At 44.5% G+C, this 21,724-nt stretch overlaps 1 protein-coding gene across 3 annotated transcripts; it reads left to right on the top strand.

Moving 5' to 3' along the window:
• Positions 1–2,678: 2,678 nt before the first annotated feature.
• Positions 2,679–13,526, top strand: pheta1 (PH domain containing endocytic trafficking adaptor 1). 3 transcript variants are annotated; one of them, XM_018752813.2, is made up of 4 exons: positions 2,679–3,003; positions 3,916–4,000; positions 4,522–5,374; positions 12,309–13,526. In XM_018752813.2, the coding sequence occupies exons 2-3, from the start codon at positions 3,967–3,969 to the stop codon at positions 5,361–5,363; spliced, it is 876 nt and encodes a 291-aa protein (XP_018608329.1). In that variant the 5' UTR covers positions 2,679–3,003; positions 3,916–3,966; the 3' UTR covers positions 5,364–5,374; positions 12,309–13,526. The 3 variants fall into 3 exon arrangements, with proteins under 3 accessions (XP_018608329.1, XP_018608330.1, XP_018608331.1); XM_018752814.1 differs by lacking the exon at positions 12,309–13,526 and adding an exon at positions 5,595–5,792; XM_018752815.2 differs by lacking the exon at positions 2,679–3,003 and adding an exon at positions 3,188–3,389.
• Positions 13,527–21,724: the final 8,198 nt, after the last annotated feature.

Below are 21,724 nucleotides of genomic sequence, written 5' to 3'. Positions count from 1 at the left end.
TTGACTGGTATGAAGTCAGCTTTACTCACAGCAGACTGGCAGTTCCAGAGTCCCATGGAGAAAATAAAGCAAGATGGAAGGTTCGACAGGTGAGGATAAACCAGATTACTGTAGCAGCGGGAGCGCCCAGGTCTCCGGCAGTGGCGAAATCGCACGGCTCGCTTACCGTAGAAGATTTTGATGGCCGACATGTTGGACGCATGATCCCTTGAGGACAACTGTACTGGTGGCCTCCCGCAGGTACACTTCCTTGTCTTTGCACCTTGAGTCTTCGCACCAAGAGGGTGCTGCAACCGTTGCTGCTACAGGTCACCAGCTGCTATTTAAACCGTGCTACTGCCGATCAGCTGCCTTCCTAATCAAAACCGAAACTACACTAACAATGACGACCAAAACAAACGTGATTATCTGAACCACAGAGTCACGCCCACTCCCACTACGGGACACAGAAATGATCCAGAGAACGGTCATCCTAACAAACCACTAAATACTGGGGGCACGGTGGTGAGGCAGGTCTGGCCCGTGCCCGTTGTGTGGCAGGTCTGGGGTTTGAGCCCTGCTTGGGGTTCCTTGCAAAGGATTGGCGTCTCGTCCTGGGTGTGTCCCCTCCGCCTTCGGCCTTGTGCCCTGTGTTGGCTCCAGCTCACCGCGACCCAGCTCAGGACAAGTGGTTGTAGACATTGGTTGTTGGTATTACTGTATTGTTATATTAAAGATGTTTTAGTGTATTGGGAAGTGTTTCTTTAATATTTTTTATGCATAAAATGGTACACGATATATTATATGCTCAGACAAACATTTGACAAACTGATGTTAGACATGAACCTTACTTAACTATTCCAATTTACATACAAATCTGACAGATTTAGCAATGGAACTCGTTCGTAATCCGGGGACTGCTTGTACTATACTTTACCCTCATAAAAAAACCGTTGTGGTTTTAGTCCAGCAGGTCGCTACAGAGTGCAACATATTGCACCTCATTTCATACCCAACAACAGCTGAAAACTGCACATTATATGTTAACATGAGGATAATAAGCTCACACATTGCCTGAACTGCTTGTCCCAAATGGGGTCGCGGGGAGCCAGAGCCTAACCTGGCAACACAGGGTGTAAGGCTGGAGGGGGAGGGGATACACCCAGGATGGGACGCCAGTCCGCCGCAAGACACCCCAAGCAGGACTCGAACTCCGCACCCACCGGAGAGCAGGACCCGACTCAACCCACTGCATCACCACGCCCTCCCAGGATAATAAGTTGTTTTATCAAATTCAGTTCCTCTTGGAGATGACATTTTTGAGATATAGTGCAAAAACCCTTGTGGTTACGGTCCCATAAGTGATTATAGAATGCAATGTATTGTACACGTTTTCACACCCAAAAACAGGTCATGAAGATAATAAGATGTATTGATAATAAGATATGAGTAAAGCTGACTTCATGCCAGAGTAGCAGAGGCAAAGCAGGAAGGTGAGAGAGATTTAAGTTGCGGTGAAAGGTGACAATGGGTGCAGGAAGAGACGAAGAGTTAGTGGTGAGGGAGTGGATCCCCCTAAGTCACTCCAAACCCTCCTACCATGCCCAACGGTTAGGGGGCCACCCCTAGAAATCCCAAAAATTCCCCTAGTGGCAAACTGCAATAAAACGACCAATCAAAAAGAACACCAACTATGTACAGAAATAGACACTAATGACAACTATGAGCTATATCAGCTCCCCTCAGTGCCATCACAATACCATTTCAGATATGGAATTGCAGTTCATAACTCCTGAGAACCATTGTTATATGCGATCCTTGATTTATACTTGCAGTTGTTGTCAATTTTACTCTATGGTGTTCCCTTTGTATGCAATAGAAATCCAGTGTTTCAGTCTACAATAAAAAAAAATGACAATTGCTTATAGTTTTACAATCATTGCATTGGAGGTACAAGAAAAGCCACATTTTCATATATGCAAAAAAAAAAAAAAAAATCAGTATGGGACAAACAATTCAATGCCTTTCTGGGATGACAAAATACAACATGTACTTTTGCACACTTGGAACAACAGACATCTTGAGGTCAAAATTGACCCATATTTGTATTATTCTACAGTTCATGAAACAGCTCTACTGTTAAGTGTTAATGCATTAACATTTAACATTGAAAGATACAAAAAGGATGTTTACAAGCTCTGCTGGGCCCATTATTTAATTATACAAACTCCTAAAACCAAACGAACGCCTCGTTTTGAGACCGAAATTGAAGGGTTTCATGAAAATCTTTATTAACCCATTGGGCCATTTTTCCTTATATTACAGTTGAAAACTAAATAGAATAATCGCCATGCAGGAGAAAGAATGATAGATCTAGACAATGGCCAACAGCGCCCAGTCAACAAACCGGGTTCGTTCCTTTGCGCTGTTTGAAGTAACATAGTTAAGGATAATTTATGTTTTTTTTTTAAAGACTTTATTGCGGGGGCTGTCTGTCTGGTCGGGGGTTCGAGTCCTGGGTGCCTTGCAGTGGATTGGCGTTTGGTCCCGTCCCCCTTAAGCTATGTGCCCTGTGTTGCCGGGTTACGCTCTGTTTCGCCGCGACCCCTCGGGACATGCGGTTGTAGACTCTGCGTGATGCGACTACTTTATTTGCAGCGCGTGACGTCATTCGCCTCGCGAGGAACGGAGAGAGAGGGAAAGACATATGCAGTACAGGGAGCGAGCGGGAATCGAGGAAGTATCAATTCTGGTGGTAATCGTCGTCGTCGTCCCTCCCCCTTAAAAGGAAGCAATGTTTATTCTTTGGCGTTTTGCTCCTCATCAGCGAGAGAATGGTGCTTATTTTGTAAACTATGCAAACGCTGGTGAACTAATAAATCCACTTCTTTTTGACAATTGACACCACTCTCAGTCAGTGTCTATCTGGTTTTTAAATACTTTGGGCCTGCTATCGCCAACGACTTGCTGCTATTTTTCGTAAAGATACGGGAAGCCGAGAGACGAGCGCTTCATACGCGGACGGTGAGTGAAGTTTAAATAAATCTCGTAACTGGCAGGAACAGACACAGTATCGCCAGGTGACTTTTCCTTAGAAGTTGTGCGTCCGTATGTGGGGAGGCTTCTATTGTTGCCTACAGGAAAAAAATGCAGCGGCGCGCAGTGCGCGTGCGCGACGCATAATCGCTGGGACTCGGGTTCTCAAGGAACAAAGCGTAGAGTTACCTCGCACCCTGCGGTTGTGTCGCGCCAGCCGTCTTGCTCGATAACTTGACAAACACTGTATTCGGCTTATTGGGCTGGAGGATTCCATCTATGCTGAAAGCCTTCAGGACTGCCACAGTGGTAGCACAGAACGGCTCTTAATTGTTTCGTTTTTTCACCTGAACCAATCTTCAATGAACAAACTGGTAAGCAAATAGATGTATTAATTTTTTCAGTTAGGACTACAGTTCCAGTGAAAAACATGATCATGTTTTCAGGAAAAAACTGCTGGCTATTTTGCGCCTTTTTGTTCCGGTTCTTTAAATTTCAGTTCCGACATGAGAATACTCTCTCTATTCAAGATGTCTAATCATCATGTATATACGTAGCATGTTATTTCCTGTTGCCTTGCATAAAGAAGTGTGTTTTAGGTTAATTATACTGTCTGGTTTATTGATGATGTTTGTGGTCTATGGTACTTAATTTTTAAAATAACGCTGCGTTGTACTCCTGCTAACTTGAGATAGCATATGCCATATCTTCCCAGTGTCAGTCAGGTATTGGATTGTAAGACTGTTCACAATTTGACCAATTGTTTTGGAAGCATCCAAATATTAATTGAAACCATGAGAGTGCATGATTTTTAATATAAATTTGGTGTGCTGCATATTCTTTACATGCCAAATGTGAAAGTAGAAGTAATCATTGTTTGCATGTTTGCTCTTTCTCCAGGTCTGGAGGTTCTTGTGCCAGTGTGAGAGGAGGATCTTGAAAATTATGTGAATGCTGCTTATGGGAATTCAGTTTGTTGTCCAAGGTTGGTAGTCTTTACTTTGAGAAACACTAATACTTTTGGGTTTTTGATATCTTTACTAATTTTCTCCATAATTAATCCATACTCAAACTTTTCTGTATGCAGAATCTTAAAAACTGGAAAACAGTTTGAAGTAGGCCTTTTTTCAGAATGAACGCCTGTAAATGTCTTTAGCTCAGTGCACTGTGATAAGATTGCCTTTTATGTCACATATTCTTCAAAACAGAGTTTAAATTAAGCTTCTGACTATGTTGGGTTGCAGTTAAGGTACTTTGTTTTTTGGGATTATGCTGTTATACTTGCTGCTAGTGTCACTTTGAGCAAGTCCATGCAGTACTTTGCCGCAATTAGAAAATGTTAATACATAGCTGCTGTTGTGTACACAGTGTACTATAATTATTTCTTGGTCACTTCAGTATTAGACTGACTAAGAAATATGTGAGGTGTGCTTTCAAAAAAAAAAAAAAAAAAAAATCACATGTTGCTGTGGTAGCTGGATTTCCCTTAACATGCCTTGTCTGCAGAATCTGTACCAGAAGGAGTTATGAAGCTGAATGAGCGCAGCGTGGCTCACTATGCCACCTGTGATTCGCCACCTGATAAGACTGGCTTTCTGTTCAAGAAAGGGGAGCGCAATACGGCGTACCACCGCCGCTGGTTCATTCTAAAGGGAAACATGCTGTTCTACTTTGAGGACCGTGAGAGCCGTGAGCCCATCGGTGTCATTGTTCTAGAGGGCTGTACCGTTGAGCTGTGTGAATCTGCTGAAGAGTTTGCTTTTGCTATCAAGTTTGACTGTGCCAAGGCCCGTGTTTACAAATTGGCAGCTGAAAGTCAGGCTGGCATGGAATCCTGGGTGAAGGCTCTGTCACGTGCCAGCTTTGACTACATGAGGCTGGTGGTGCGGGAGCTGGAGAAACAGCTGGAGGAGATGCAGGAAGCTGGGGGCACGTGGTCTCACAGCAGATTGAAGCTGTCAAGGAGAGCAACACAGCAGATGAGTCGCTCCAAAGCATTACCATCACCTGATACAACAGCAGTGACAGCCCCTGCAGAGAATCATGCCCGACATGAGGAGATACTGCTCCTACCCAGTGGTTCCAGGGAGAATGGAGTTGCCTGGAGCAAACCATCATTATTGTCCAGCAACAGCAAGGGACCCATGTTCTCTCTCACTTCAGATGAGAATAACAGCAGCTGCGAGCTGGAACCACCCCCTGTTCCTCCCCGCAGGCGGGGAGCATCGGGGTTTGTCTTCTCTCTTGAGAGCCCTGTCTCTCCAGGAACAGTGTGCTTCTCTAAGCTTCACGACTGGTATGGAAAGGAAGTGGCTGACCTACGTCTGGAGTGGTTGCAGAACCAGTGAGGCCTAATCAGGTTTGAACCCTTACAGTGTCTTTACTCCATGACAGAATCATGTGTTCTTTCTAGCTCATTTGCCATCCTCTAAAGAGATCAACAGTTTCCACTTTTTTTTTTTTTTTCCCTTCTTTCCCCTCCTGTTAAAACTGCAACTGTTTCATACACTTTGGCTTGGTTCATGCATTTTTTTTCTATGACTAAGGTATTTTTTAAACCTCTTCTCCATTTTCCTCAGATCCTGTGACTACAGATCTAACCTTTTCCTGGTTCATCATCTGATTTACAGATGTTAAATCCATGTACATTTTTTAATTTTTTATTATGAATATTGTCCATCTGAAGAAAAAATGCCCATTTATTGGAATATCTACATGATAGTCACTAATAAAATATTTTGAATACCTGGCAGGCATGAAATTGTAAATCAGTGCCATTTCGCAAAAAGAATACTTGCTCAGGAAAAGTACATTTCATATTTAATGTGTCAGCTGAGTAAAAGTGTAAGGTGTTGTTAGACTGGGAAGCTTTAAAGGTAAAGCAAACTTCAGTACACATTTTCTAACATTTTTTTTCTGATTTAAGATGTGCTCTTTTTAAAAAAAAAAAAAAAAAAAAAAAAATGTATGGTCAAATTTGTTTCACCTATGTAATGTTTGGAAAAATGTTTCCCCAGCTGAAGTCAGGTCTTTTGAAGTATAGTTTTACATGGGTTAGTATTTTGTGTGTGTGTGTTCTTTTTTTCAGTTTTTCAATTTTGAAGTTGTTCATACCCTTTTTATGGGTAAATGGATTTCTTTTTTTTTTTTTTTTTTTCTCCCCTCTTCATTTGGATATCAGCTGTGATGAATTTAACATTAGACTTCAGTTAACAGCACTTGGGGAAACCAGTGTTATTGTTGTGCAACTTTTATTATGGTAAATTCAATGATTGCTGTTATAGCTCAGGGCTTAGTCCATGTGTCGTCTTACTATGATTCCCTCCAGAACCCATTGTGAGCCACATGGCATCTAGGGTCATGTTAAGGGCTGTCTCCAAATTTACATGTTTCATCATCACAAAAATGTTAGCTACATAGACAGCCCATTTTTGATGTTGTGGTAGAGCAACATGTTTCAGTTTCTGCATCGGTTGCTTCTCTGTCGCAGTCAGTCCTAAGATCATTGAGGTTGTGTGTTTGGTGAGCTGTAAGTCAAGTGATGTGAAATGGAATGTTTTATCAAATGTCACTTGTTTAATCTTTTTAAACTCTTTGGTTTCCTGATCCATCCATCTTCCTCCGCTTATCTGGGACCAGGTCGCGGGGGCAGTAGTCTAAGCAGAGCCCCCCAGACTTCCCTCTCCTCGCAAACCTCCTCCAGCTCCTCTGGGGGAACCCCAAGGCATTCCCAGGCCAGCCAGGAGACGTAGTCTCTCCAACGTGTCCTGGGTCTGCCCCGAGGCCTCCTCCCAGTGGGACATGCCCGGAACACCTCCCCAGGGAGGCGTCCAGGAGGCATCCGGAACAGATGCCCAAGCCACCTCAACTGGCTCCTCTCGATGCGGAGGAGCAGCGGCTCTACTCCGAGCTCCTCCCGGGTGACTGAGCTCCTCACCCTATCTCTAAAGGTGCGCCCAGCCACCCTGCGGAGGAAACTCATTTCTGCCGCTTGTATCCGCGATCTCGTTCTTTCGGTCATGATCCAGAGATCCAGTGAGGGTAGGAACGTAGATTGACCGGTAAATTGAGAGCTTCGCCTTACGACTCAGCTCCTTCTTCACCACAACAGACCGGTACAATGACCGCATTACTGCGGACGCCGCACCGATCCGTCTGTCAACCTGCCGCTCCATTTTTCCCTCACTTGTGAATAAGACCCTGAGATACTTAAACTCCTCCACTTGAGGGAGGAGCTCCCCCCTAACCCCGAGGGGGCAATCCACCTTTTTCCGACTGAGGACCATGGCCTCGGATTTGGAGGTACTGATTCTCATCCCCACCGCTTCGCACTTGGCTGCAAACCTCTCCAGTGCACGCTGTAAGTCTTGATTCGATGAAGCCAACAGGACCACATCGTCCGCAAAAAGCAGAGACGAGATTCTGCGGCCACCAAAACAGACACCCTCCATTCCCTTGCTGCGCCTAGAAATTCTCTCCATAAAGATAATGAACAGAATCGGTGACAAAGGGCAGCCCTGGTGGAGTCCAACATTCACCGGGAACAGGTCTGACTTACTGCCGGCAATGCGAGCCAAGCTCCTGCTCCGGTCATACAGGGAACGAACAGCCCGTAGCAACGAGCCCTGAACCCCATAATCCCGAAGTACCCCCCACAGGATGCCACGAGGGACACGGTCGAATGCCTTCTCCAGGTCCACAAAACACATATGGAGTGGTTGGGCAAACTCCCATGAACCCTCCAACACCCTAGTGAGGGTATAGAGCTGGTCCAGTGTTCCACGGCCAGGGCGAAAACCGCATTGCTCCTCCTGGATCCGAGGTTCGACTATCGGTTGGATTATCCTCTCCAGTACCCTGGCATAGACTTTCCCAGGGAGGCTAAGGAGTGTGATCCCCCTGTAGTTGGAACACAATCTCCGGTCCCCCTTCTTAAAAAGAGGGACCACCACCCCGGTCTGCCAGTCCAGAGGCACCGTCCCCGAACTCCACGCGATGCTGCAGAGGCGTGTCAGCCAAGACAGCCCCACAACATCCAGAGACTTGAGAAACTCGGGGCGGATCTCATCCACCCCCGGAACCTTGCCACCGAGGAGTTTTTTGACTACCTCAGCAACTTCAGCCAGGGTAATGGACGAGTCCCTCTCCAAGTCCCCGGCCTCAGCTTCCTCTACGGAAGGCATGTCGGAGGGATTGAGGAGATCCTCAAAGTACTCCTTCCACCGCCCAAGGACATCCTCAGTTGAGGTCAGCAGTGCACCACTTCCACTGTAAACGGTGTTGGCGGAACACCGCTTCCCCCCTCTGAGTCGCCGGACGGTTTGCCAGAATCTCTTTGAGGCCGACCGAAAGTCTTCCTCCATGGCCTCACCGAACTCCTCCCAGGCCCGAGTTTTTGCCGCGGCGACTGCCGGAGCCGCGCTCCGTCTGGCCCGCCGGTACCCGTCAGCTGCTTCAGGAGTCCTTTGAGCCAGCCAGGCCCGATAGAACTCCTTCTTCAGCTTGATGGCATCCCTTACCTCCGGTGTCCACCACCGTGTTCGGGGATTGCCGCCGCGACAGGCACCGGAGACTTTATGGCCGCAGCTCCGAACCACCCCCCCGACAATGGAGGTGTGGAACATAGTCCATTCGGACTCAATGTCCCCAGTCTCCCTCGGGACCTGGTTGAAGCTCTGTCGGAGGTGGGAGTTGAAGACCTCTCTGACAGGGGCCTCCGCCAAACGTTCCCAACAGACCCTCACTATGCGTTTGGGCCTGCCAGGTCTGTCCAGCTTTTTCCCCTGCCATCGAATCCAACTCACCACCAGGTGGTGATCAGTTGACAGCTCAGCCCCTCTCTTCACCCGAATGTGCAAGACATATGGCCGAAGATCAGAAGAAACGACTACAAAGTCGATCATCGACCTCCGACCTAGGGTGTCCTGGTGCCAAGTGCACTGATGGACACCCTTATGCATGAACATGGTGTTCGTTATGGACAAACCGTGACTAGCACAGAAATCCAATAACAGCTCACCGCTCGGGTTCAGATCAGGAAGGCTGTTCCTCCCAATCACGCCCCTCCAGGTGTCACTGTCGCTGCCCACGTGGGCGTTTAAAAGTCCCCCAGTAGAACGACAGAGTCCCCAGTGGGAGCGCTTTCCAGCACGCTCCCCCAAGGACTCTAAAAAGGCCGGGTACTCTACACTGCCGCTTAAGCGCATAAGCACAAACGACAGTGAGAGACCGTTCCCTGACCTGAAGGCGTAGGGAGACGACCCTCTCATTCACCGGGGTAGACTCCAACACATGGCGGCTGAACTGGGGGGCTATTAATAAGCCCACACCTACCCGCCGCCTCTCACCCTGGGCAACGCCAGAATAGTGGAGAGTCCACCCCCGATCGAGGAGAGTGGTTCCAGAACCCAAGCTGTGAGTGGAAGTGAGCCCGACTATCTCTAGACGGTATTTCTCAACCTCCTGCACTAGCTCAGGCTCCTTCCCCGCCAGTGAGGTGACATTCCAAGTCCCAAAAGCCAGAGTTGGCGTCCGAGGTTTGGGTCGACCGGGCACTCGGCCCCCACCACCACCTAAATCACAACGCACCGGCCCCTTATGTCCTCTCCGGCAGGTGGTGAGCCCACCGAAGTGGTTTCCTGATTCAAATTGAATTGGCCGAACAAAGTGACCGAATTTAAACAAGTGGTGTAGGTTTTTAATGCTTTGGATAGATTGTACAGTATGTGGATGCTCCAGGTGGTAACACAACTGGGTGGAGTTTGACTTTCTTTGAAAATTTTGGGATTTAGTCACCACAATATTTACACAATCTAATTCATTTTTCCATTCTTTCTGATTCAAAGTTTCTCCTTGTCTAATAGTTTGAAGCATCCAATTGACCATTCACCCGTTTTGTTGTTGGATTAATGTCCTGTGGCATGTAGGTGGTTCTGTCATTAAATAGTTGCTCTGCCTTGTTACATAATTCTCTGTACACATGACCATGGTCATGTGCCCTATTTTGGGTGAGAGCATTATTTTGCATTATTTTGGTCCTGTTTCACTATACTTTGTTGTTGGTATGAGAGGACATTAAATGGACTCCCCCCCCCCCCCCCCCTACTGACTGGAATAACACATTGTTGAATCTCCTGTTGCAATTTATACTATCCCTGGTTTATCTTCATTCCCTCATTCCCCCTTCCAAGATATAGAGGGAGTATTTTGTATCTTTGTAGTTAGTACAAAGATGTAGTGACTGTATAAGAATTCCCTGTTTATTCCCAATAGATTCCATTTTTATAGCTTTCTGATCCAGAAAGAATTGTCTGTTCATGGCTCCTATCTGATTATTTCTGAAAGTTTGTGTCCTAGAGCTGCTTCTTCTTTCTTTTTTTTTTTTTTTGGTTCACCCAGCATATTATTGTGGCTTCTAGTGTTGCTGAGTTCAGAGCCAATGATCCTCTCACAGTTTGCTTTAGCTTTTAAAATGATGCTCCTGTGTTCATTTAGGTAATCTTGTCTGTTATAATTGCTGATATAATTTTTTGTTCAACCTGTCCCAATTTGCCATGCTTCTGGCAGTTAACTAGTGCTCTGTAGTTCATGCTGCAAGGGAGAACACTTTCTTAAACATTCATGGAGGAAGACTTGTCTTCTCTATAAGCCCTGCCTGCTGGGGAAGGTCTTGTCTATAATCAGATACTTGCTTCTCATACCCAAAGATTATTCATTAAACATTTGGTAGCTCCCACTCCCCCATTGTTTCTCCTTTGATATGCTTAAAATATTACCTTGATTAGTAACATCTGCACAAAAAATTCCAAACTTGGCAGTGACCTTATCAAACATGTCTTAAGTGTTTTAGCTCAAATATTCAGTTTTTTAGGTAGTGGAGTTTACCATGCTTTGCTGTTGTACTGTTGAATAAGATGGTTAATGTGATTTACAACAGTAGAACTGTACAGCTGGGGAAATGCAACACTGAACTTATCAAAGCCGTTAAACATTTCTATAAAGAGGTGAATGAATGAACATGTAAAAGATCATATGAAGTGGCTTAGCTTTACTAATTTACATGGCACTTTTCCCCAGAGCAACTAAAAAGAATTAAATACATAATTTACTCCTTTATATAGCTGGGTAATTCTACTGTAGCAACTGAGGTGAGTACTTTGGCTCTAGGGTATTACAGGTGGAGGTGGGATTTGAACCTGCAGCCTTTCGGTCTAAATGCAGCAGCTCTAACCACTATTCTACCTGGTACCCCAAGCATTGTTTATATTATGTAATGGTCCATCTGATCTTTTAAAGTGCTGCTTGTTTTGTTTGCCTTTTAATTGTGCCTTCACTCTGAATGGTGTGTTTTTGAAATGTGGAACCAGTGTGCTTTTATTTTATAACCAGTACCAAATATAACCAAATATATTTTATAACCAGTACCAAATTTAGTAAACCTGTGGAAAAGTTTGGTTGTAAAGCTTTCTGTCTGACTTAACTGTATCTTAAAGCTGCACTGGCTGCTGCTGTTTTACAGATTACTACTACATTGTGATTTGTGATTTAACCATTTGGTCGAGACCAACTTTCGGTCACTTTATGGATCATCATTCTCCATGCTTTACAATCTTTGACCTCTTCTGCTACATTAATTTACACAAATTGAGAGAAACAAGTGATTCTGCATTTGTTTCCTGTTTCAGTCTGTCTTTTAGAACAATATTTATATATTCTAAATAAATGAGGTGGAAAGTTTTACTTGTATCATTCACTGTTTTACATTGTCTTTTGCTATACCTTTCTTTAAGGAAGAAGCTTAAAATGTAAACAGTTAACACTTGATAAAACTGATGTCCCCTGATTTATTTGTGAGCTACAGTCTGAAATCAACAGATATGATATAAAATGATGCTGTTGTAAATTTCAGATTAGTAAAATTCTATCAATCTGACACACAGTGGGTTAATTTGTTCCGTCCAATCATCCCATTAGGTGAAATTGAGTTAACACTGTTTCTTATACTAAAAATAATTAACAAAAAACCTGTTTCCTAAAATTTAATTAGACCAAAGTAAGATATTTTTGCATGTCAAAGGGCACTGATAAACAAATGTTCTACATTACATGATCTTCATTTGATCACGGGGTAAGGCTTTATTTACACTGGTTTAAGGGTATTCATGTTATTAAAGCTGGTAGTCATGCTATTAAAGCTGTTTTTATGATAGTGGCAGACATGCTTGTGGCCATGACAGCAGGGATGGAAGACAGATAAAGACATCTCTAACGATTTATTTCTTTCCTGGTTGTAGGGGAGTGAGCAAACCTGAAAGGGGAACCCGAGACCATGTCCGTGTCAGCACGAACTGCCTCCCAGTCCTTCCTCTTGTCAAATCCCATACCATTTATGTACATTTATAAAACAACTTTAATATGCACCTGCAGTTCATCTTAAGTCCTGCTATCTGGCGGAGCCTGGTGTGTCACAGTGATTTAAATACAGCTAGTAGTTACATGTTCATAGAAATAAATCAGTCTTTCCTAGCTGTAGTGCCCTTGACAAAAGTACTTTTCCTGAATTCTTCCCATACAAATATGGACCTGGTATAGAAATGACTTAGGTAAAGGAGTTAAGTATTCAAGATCACAACTGGAACTCCAGATTGAAATCTGAAAATATACGGTAAAGAGGTACTAGAATAAAGTGAATTCTGTGAATGAACTTTGAGTACAAAGGGTATTCCTGTTTTTTTTTTTTTTTTTTTTCCCTTTTCAATTTGCTACATGCATTGCTCAGTACTGAGTTCACTTTTTCAAGACTCCTAAAACAGTATAACATCAGTCTTTGTGGGCTAAACTCTTTTGTAACTCAGACTCTAGTACAACAAAACTCAATGCATCTACAACCCATTTTGCACTTGCTTACAGACATTTACAACCGTTAAAACCAAACATGGAAAAAATTACTAAATATTTACAGGAATACCATATTGGAATATATTCAAAATTTAAAGGGAAAAAAAACAGGCCAACAGCTGATTCACAGTATAGTGGAAGAACTACCCAGCTGTTTTCAATTTATTTACCATCTATACAAAAGGGGGCATCATCGGAATGATTTTCTATGTAAGCATGGACCCAGTAAGAAATAAAGAAGTGGTTGACAGAAGAAAAGTGGCCAGGAGAGGGAGGGACTGTATGCATGGTGGAAAACAACTGAGACCAAGACCAAGTGGTGTACTTGCTGATGACATTATGACCTCCTGTAAGTGATCATATTATATGTAATTACTGTGAAGTACATCAATATTGCTTTATTACTATTTTGGCATCTTGTCACTTTTTTATGTTGCATGTATTGCAGTGGTACATTGTGTATAGTGCATATGCAGTCCTGTTTGTAATGCAAAAATTTGTTTGTTGAAAAAAGGTTGCATACATATAAAAATTTAAGTACAGTAAAGAGAAACTAGAGTACAAAATTATTTGCTACAAGGAAGCCTGATGTAAAATAAACCATCTACTGTAATAACACCTATCTTTATTGTATTTGAGCTTATTGTGCTCTGATGGATAAAGTATTCTTAAGAAGAAAAAAAAATCTTTTTATAAGATTTTATTTGAAGACAAGTTTGCAGTGTTTTTACAGCTTTACTGCAGTTTAGCCATAAAATGAATAGTTGTGTGAAGCTTTGTGTTTGTGTGAAAAGTTGTATGAAGAGTTCTGTAACGGTAAACTCAATACTGAAAAATGCTTGTGAACAATTGTTAAAATTTGAAGTTAACTTTAAACTTTTAAATGCACTACTGAGCAGGCAATTTATTCCCCAAGTTTAAAAATAATCATTCTACTCTTAATTATGTTATCAGAGGTGATATTACTTTTCAGTAACTTTACCGCAAAATCATGGCGCTTCCCCAGTAGTACCATTTGTCATATTAATGAAAATACAAACAAGTGGCCCAGTGAAGCACAGATGAAAGGTGTAGAGACAGGGCAATATCAAACCTAGAAGAACTAAAAACAAAACAAGCAAATTTGTGAATCAGAACACCCAAAGGACATATTACCCACAGAACTTTTAACTTACCAAGTTTTAGGATGTCAAGCAGAAAGTACTCCAACCTCTTACCACTTTCTATCATCTCAAATACAACCCCAATTCCAACAAAGTTGGGATGCTGTGTAAAATGTAAATATAAACAATGCAATTATTTGCAAATCTCATAAACCCATATTTTCTTCACAATAGAACATAGAAAACATATCAAATGTTTTGAACCGCTTGTCCCGTACAGGGTCGCGGGGAACCGGAGCCTACCCGGCAACACAGGGCGTAAGGCGGGAGGGGGAGGGGACACACCTAGGACGGGATGCCAGCCCGTTGCAAGGCACCCCAAGCGGGACCCGAACCCCAGAGCCACTGGAGAGCAGGACCTGGTCCAACCCACTGCGCCACCGTGCCACCCAGCAAAGACACTATTCTACTATTAAAAGCAAAATTGTTGAAAATGGAGTTTTGCTCAGATTCGTAATGGATGAAAAAAAAACTTAACGCTAAGAATATGAAGAGTATGTCAAGCAAATTATACACAGCACAAGGCGCAGTTCACCAGACAAAGACACAAACCAATGCTTCACTGAAGCTGAAAAGTTTGGAAAGAAAGTGAACAAAATGGTAGACAGAGCAAGAAGAAGTAAAGTGACGTTTGTCAGTGTGATGATCCAGTTGTTTATCTGCAGACGACGTTTCCTAAGTAGATCCTAAGTTTGAAAGAGCCAACATCTGCACTGCTACAGATAGACAAGGCCCACCAAATTCATCTGAATAACTCGTCCATGCCCCGCACTACGATATTTAGGTTACTGAGGTACCGTGATTGCCAAGCAATACAGCAAGGCGTATTTAGGGCACAACCAGCACTTGTAGATGGCACTTGCTTGGAGTTCTCTGACGAAACGACGCAGATGAGCAAATTCAAAGGGATCAGAGCCAATCTCCGACAGAAGGGCATCAACTTTTTCCTGATTTACTCTGCTAACTCCTGCAAGTTAAATGCAAAATGTTTTTGTTTAAAACAGCAGAAAATTTTATCACTGATGCTGACCACAAGGATGCCGCACCCAGCAAAAATGCAAAGGTTTTGGGGAAGAAATTTGGTTTCTCCCCCTGAAACCCATCAGCCGTAGGAGATCTGCACAAAACACTCGGACACATAAGAGACTTTTCATGACAGCATCAGCTAATGGGAGAGCCCCAGACAGCGGGATGTCTCTCCGATCAGTTTGCACTGCCTCCTTTTATTTGCAAGCTCAGCTTTATTTGCAAGGTCATCATAAGGTGTGACAACCCTTTCGAAAGTTTCCTTGCATCCAACGCAAAAATGTTCTATACCTTGAACAATTTGTGCCCATTTAAGAAGTGTGTCGGGATGCATCCTAAAGATTAACAAAGTTGCTTTACGTCTCGTTTCCCTACCAACATTTCCATTGTGTTAAGCAGTCACAGAGCATGAAGCCAAGACATAACATACATATTAACTAGAACATATTAATCACTTCAAGATATTTTCAGACAACACTCGAACAAACAATTTTTTCACACCAAAGTTTCACTGGGGTTCATTGATATGGAACAAAAGTGATGCAGCCTTGATGTTGCAAGTTACCTAAGTGAACTGACAGTGGTGAGACTTCTTTACTACACAATTTCATAAGACCATTAATGCTTGAGATTGATGTTGATTTATTTTACAGTAAGGAAACTCCTTCAGTCTGGGTTTGCATACATAACCTAGTATATTGTAGCATCCCTCCCATCGAGCTGCTAGAAACAGGTACACACCGCAACACAATTTCCTTAAGACTGCAGGGGACGAGGAGATGTCACAGGATCTGGCCACTGGCACTGGCCTTTCCCATCGCTGGTACAACAGTCCCCCTTGCAGAGTGAGGCTGTCCCACTGCGAGCAGTAAGACTTGACGGTGGGTCCATGGGGGGTAACAGCAATATAAGGTGAATATTGCCCCAACTATAGGAAGCCCTGCACTACCGCCAGCTCCAGGTTGGTCTCCTGGGCCTGGCGGAACAGTCCAGTGTCGTCAGCAAAATACCCGTTGCTCGCCGTGTCTGCCGCCAGCGCAACACAGGACTTGGCCGCGGTCCCCCGATGCTTTCTCTAGCCGGTCGCAGTGTCTGCATGAGTCTGCGCTGCAGATGCAACGGGACAGTGTGTCAGTGTTGGCATACAAGCGTCCTGGCCGGTATGGAACCTCGAAGTCATACCCCTACAGGAGCTCCAACCACCGTGCTGTCTGTCCCTCAGGCTCCTTGAAGTTTAGGAGCCACATGAGCGAGGAGTGGTCGGTCCGAGGAAGAAACCTGGTCCTGTAGAGGTAGGGGCAAAAATGCTTCAGACCTGCCATCACAGCTACGAGCTCACGCCAGGTGACACAGTTATTTCTCTCTGAAAAACACAACCACTTTCTCACCCTCACCTTCTGCCTGTGACAGCATGGCTCCGATACCCTGATTGCTGTCATCCGTGTCCACAATGAAGAGCTTCCCCGGGATCAGCAAGGTCAGGATGGGGGCAGACGTCAACGCTTCCCTCAGGTGATGAATGGCAGCAGCACCCCGGTACGGACAATGGAGATTGTAGACCCCGTGTCCAGGATGGCTTTGCAGGGTACACCCTCTATGAAGCAGGGCAGGCGGAGGCAGCAGAACCTCCCCAGACAACTCACTGGGAAGGACGGAGCGACTCAAGTTACAGGGATACAGTCACAGGGTGAATGCCCCCTCACAGCGCCACCCCTCCAGCGTTTTCCCAAGATAGGATGGGGATGGGCTCCCTGCAGTGACATGCCTGGTGCCCTCGCTTCTGGCAACACCAGCAGATAATGGATGACTAGCATCGTGGGAGCCATGCTTAAACTTGGCGGGAAATGACATCTTCTCCCTGTCTTGTCATCAGTGACACCATCCAGGGCATGGCAAAAGCATACTGGCTCCATGGCACCCCCTCAGGATGCCTTCCGCTCGCTCCGCTTTGTGCGGTGCTGCATCCAGGTTAGTTTAGACGGCAAACCTGACGTGCTGCCGCAGGCACTCAGCAGCGAGTGTATGGAGGAACGCCTGCAGTGCCAAGTCTTCCTGGATGGCTGAGGGGTATTCAGGGTATGCCTGGCATGCCAGAAGTTGAATGTCAGCAGCCAGCACCCCTAAAGCTTAATCTTTGCTGTGACATCTGGCTGTGGTAATGGTCTGCCATTCCTCGCTGACCGAAGCGACACCTCAGGGCAGCCGTGAGCGCAGACAACTCGTGATGTTGGTCTGCCCTTACATCCAGCAGGACGGTCAGTGCCTTGCTTTCCAGAGCTAGTCCAGCTGTGCCTCCATAGTCACCGTACTCCAGCTGTTGTGCCACGCTGATAACCGAAGCGGCGCCTCATAGGTCTCCCATGGCTCTGCCCCCAGGTAACGCAGCAGACAGAGTGCAGATCCCTGCAGCAATTCCTCCGGGGCTGTCATTGACACATCCTCCTCCGATGCACAGAGATGGTCTGCGCACATGAACCCTACTCCGTCCTGCTTCTGACACCAATGTAGCATCACACCATGGAACTGCTGGAGACAGGGTTCCAAGAAAATGCTCTTTATTAACCCAGCACATGTCTTTTCTATAGCAGTCTTCACAGAGATGCCACAGGCATTACAAGGCAGCCTGCTGAACACTTGAGAGTTCCCCCAGATCACACTAAGCCTCCGTACTCCATACGATGGTTAGGGGGTTCTCCCTTGAATCCCCAGAATTCCCCCGTGGCAGACTAAGCATGAGGCTCAAAAATGTTGCAAGGACTTGCAGGGTTAGAGATCAGTACAACAAAAACCAGGATCCTGCGAATAAACTCCACATAGTGAGCTCTCATCACCATTGATGGACAGACCATCGAGGACATTGATCGCTTCATCAACCTTGGCAGTAAGATAGGAGGGATGGACGAAGATGTCAAGGTCAGGATTAACAAAGCATACCATGCCTTTGTTCCCTCAAACTAGTGTGGAGGAACAGGAGCCTCAGTCTGTACTGAGTCAGTGCTGCTATATGGGGCCGAGACCTGGACCATAAGATGCAAGTTTTTCTAAACAATTGCCTCCACCAGATCCTGTACCTCAAGCGGCCAGAACGAATTTCTAACCAGGAGCTCTGGCAGAGGACAAAACAACAGCCCATTGTTAATATAATCCAGAGTAGGTAATGGAAATGGGTCAGGCACACCTTGCATAGACAAGAGACCAGCATTCCAAGACAAACCTTGGATTGGAACCCATAGAATAAACGGAAAAGAGGAAGGCCACTCCTCATTTAGGGACGAACCCTACAGTCAGAGCTACAGAAGATCAAGATGTCCTGGGGAGAGGCAAAGTAGGCAGCCCAGAACAGAGACCAGTGGAGACTGAAACGAAGAGGATTAAAGAAGCAACATAACGGTCAATCAGAAACGAACACAGAACTATGTATAGGAATAGACACTCTATTTACATTAATCTATGTCAGCTCTCTAAGTAATGATGTGCATTCCCTAATTGATTGTTCTTAGTATGGTACAACTGAACACAACAGAATTTGAAATGGTGTGCCTAAGTGAAAGTGCCAATGGAGGGGGCAGGTTTGGTATTAAACATTGCTCCACAGTTCTCACAGATGTGAGTAAGAAGGGGTAGTGGGCTGGGAGAGAGGGGAGTGCAATCCACTTGGGTTTTTTTTTTTTTTTAAAATAAGTATTTAAGATTAAGGGGGCTGCGGTGGCGCAGTGGGTTGGACCACGGTCCTGCTTTCCGGTGGCTCTGAGGTTCGAGTCCTGCTTGGGGTGCCTTGCGACAGACTGGCGTCCTGTCCTGGGTGTGTCCCCTCCCCCTCCGGCCTTACGCCCTGTGTTGCCGGGTAGGCTCCGGTTCCCCGCGACCCTGTATGGGACAAGCGGTTCTGGAAATGTGTGTGTGTGTGTGTGTGTGTGTATTTAAGATTACATTTTTTGTTAGTTTTATTTGCTTTGTATCTTTAGTCATATCAATTCAAACTCCAGATATGCATTTATTTTCTGTTTTGTTCTGATCAGATTGATAATGAATAGATACACTGTAATGTCATTCATATTTTTTACAAATTTTAATACCATAAGTACTCAAATACTCTAAGATTCAAAATCAAAGACACTAAAACACAGCCAAACAATACATCATTAAAACTTTATCATCATAAACATAACAAAGCTTATTCACTCATCTAAACATGAACTCCAAATACAGAGTTTAAAAACAAGTACAAATTTTAATAAAAAAGACCCGGGACTCTTAACCTTTAGAAGTTTTAAGAAAAATAGTAAAATACCATGTTTGACCCCCAGGGAAAGGACCCAAGCTTTTATCTTAAAGCAGGGGTGTCCAAACTACGGCCCGCGGGCCAACTGCGGCCCGCGGGTCAGTTTTTATTGGCCCGCAGCAAATTCTGAAAATATAATTGAATATGGCCCGCACATGGCGCTTGAGCTCAACTCTGTTGCACTTCTCAGTTTCAACACTAGATGGAGCCAGTCACAGAAAAGGTGCTTCTCCACTAAACAAAATTAAGCAAAGAAAAATATTTACCACGAGTCACCAGAAATGGCAGCACCGAAGAAACGCAAGATAGCAAGTGAGTGTAGAAGATTTCAAACACGGTGGGAAAATGAATATTTCTTTAAAGAAGTGAGTTAGAAATACACACAGTAATCATGTGTCAATATGTCACCTCTTGTGTGTGGCCCGGGCCTTTGCTTATTTTTCTGTATTTGGCCCTCACCAAAAAAACTTTGGACACCCCTGTCTTAAAGTAATTTCAGAGTGTAAAAGCTTATCATTTCCAGTTTTAAAATACATTAATTCTGAAATGGAATACAAGGTTTAAAACATTAAAAATCAACATTCAGACAGTTTTTCCAAACAAAATTCTCCCTCCTCCACAACTGTCAGGTGGGATTTCTCCCCAGGCCCTGACAAAATGAACTCAGGGGGAGACCCCACCCGAGACAAATCAATAACAAGCAGACTAAAATGTACATGAAGGAGGGAGGATCTTCTTGGCCCTTTATGTGGGGTTACAGGGAAAATTGGCACCCCCAGTGCAGTACCAGAAACCAACCCAGCCTCCCTCCTGCGCCTCTTCTTCCTGGTCACATCTGAAAAATGTTGTACACTGTCCATGTGACCAGGTGTGCCTGTCTCCTCCTCGGCCAGGGACCCATCGAAGATGATCTTGCGAAACTGGCCTCAGACAACCATTCTCTTACCTCAGCTCCTGCCACTGGTCTCCCCTGCTCCACAATGCTGCAAACGAAGGCTGGGCTCCCCCACCACCCCATTGGCACCGCTCCTACATAGAACGGCTTGTGGTGCGGGCAGCGGCAGGAAAGATGGTCCTCTCCCTCATACCAGGCACAGCAGCAGAGGCCTATGCTTCACCAGGTAGCCCATCTGTGAGGGTATGGATGACAGATGGAGGCAGCAGTGGAGAACCATAGTAGTTGGACCAAAAATGTTTATTTTTCTTTACTTAAAAAGATGATCTTCAAAAACACTTTAACCCCAGCCAAGTACAAAAATAAACATTGGGTTAAAAATGAAAATAAGGCCTATGAACCACAGGCTTAAACTCCTTGTACCAATAGCAATACACAGCTCTCCTGTTCACTATGTGTCTGCATGTGTCTCCTAACTACAACCAAATACAAGCTTTACAGCAGTAACTCCACCCTTCTGGCTACAGTATGACAGCCTCAACAACTCTGGCTCCCTGCGACCCCGTATGGGACAAGCGGTTCAGACAAAATACATCTTCCCCAAAAATAACACCCTACATAAATACAAAAACATACAAACCATACAAAACATTTATCTGTTATAAATATCCCTATCTTACAATATATAAAAACATTTATCCCATTACACAGTAAAACACCCCTATCAAGTTGATTGTGCCCAAGGACTCCCACCTAGAAATACCCAGAGTGGTTCACTCCTCTTGGTTTGCAATACAAGCTACCCAGCACAACAAAATGCCAAATAGCTGAATAGTAACCAAAAAGATTACAGAAATGATTTTTGAAAACTGCAATAAATGTGTTTACTTTTAACAACCAACTACATGTACTTGTCATACTTCAATAAAAGAAATGTTAATGGTCAATAACAAACCACTACCGGTAGGCCTTTCCCGGCACCCAACCTGGTTCAAACAGAGAATGTTAAGTGACATACTGGACCAAAACAAACACTGTAACGGTACAAAGTGAAATGTATGTGAACAGGCATCAGCAACAAGGTTCAGTACTTCATTGATAGTATTTTTGCTGGCATATTATTGATTCTTTGCTACCAGCATGCCTGTTAGTGTCACATACTGAGTTGTATCTCCAAGCAATACTGACACTTCATGTTCTTACAAGTTCTACTGGTGTGTCCCTGGCCAAGACACAAAGGGTGGGATGGAGGCTCACTCTGATAAAATAGGTAGCCATTTGCCTTGTCTATAACCTATATTGTACAGATGAGTGACTATGTCTATAAGACTATATCTGTATGGATGAGTGACCCATGAGTAGTGTATTTAGCAGTGTAAGTCACCTTGGTGAATAAGGTGTGTGGGCTACTATGACTACATAGTATCCATTGTAAGTCGCTTTAGA

This window comes from Scleropages formosus, chromosome 1 (assembly GCF_900964775.1).
Source record: "Scleropages formosus chromosome 1, fSclFor1.1, whole genome shotgun sequence".
NCBI classification, from domain to species: domain Eukaryota; kingdom Metazoa; phylum Chordata; class Actinopteri; order Osteoglossiformes; family Osteoglossidae; genus Scleropages; species Scleropages formosus.
The sequence above is the reverse complement of the archived record's forward strand: the minus strand, read 5'-3'. Positions and strand labels throughout refer to the sequence as shown.

Bases quoted from the DNA above. Each gene is read 5' to 3' on its own strand.
- pheta1 (XM_018752813.2), top strand. From the start codon at position 3,967: ATGCTGCTTATGGGAATTCAGTTTGTTGTCCAAG. The intron at 4,001-4,521 runs GTTGGTAGTCTT...CCTTGTCTGCAG, and splicing joins AATTCAGTTTGTTGTCCAAG to AATCTGTACCAGAAGGAGTT.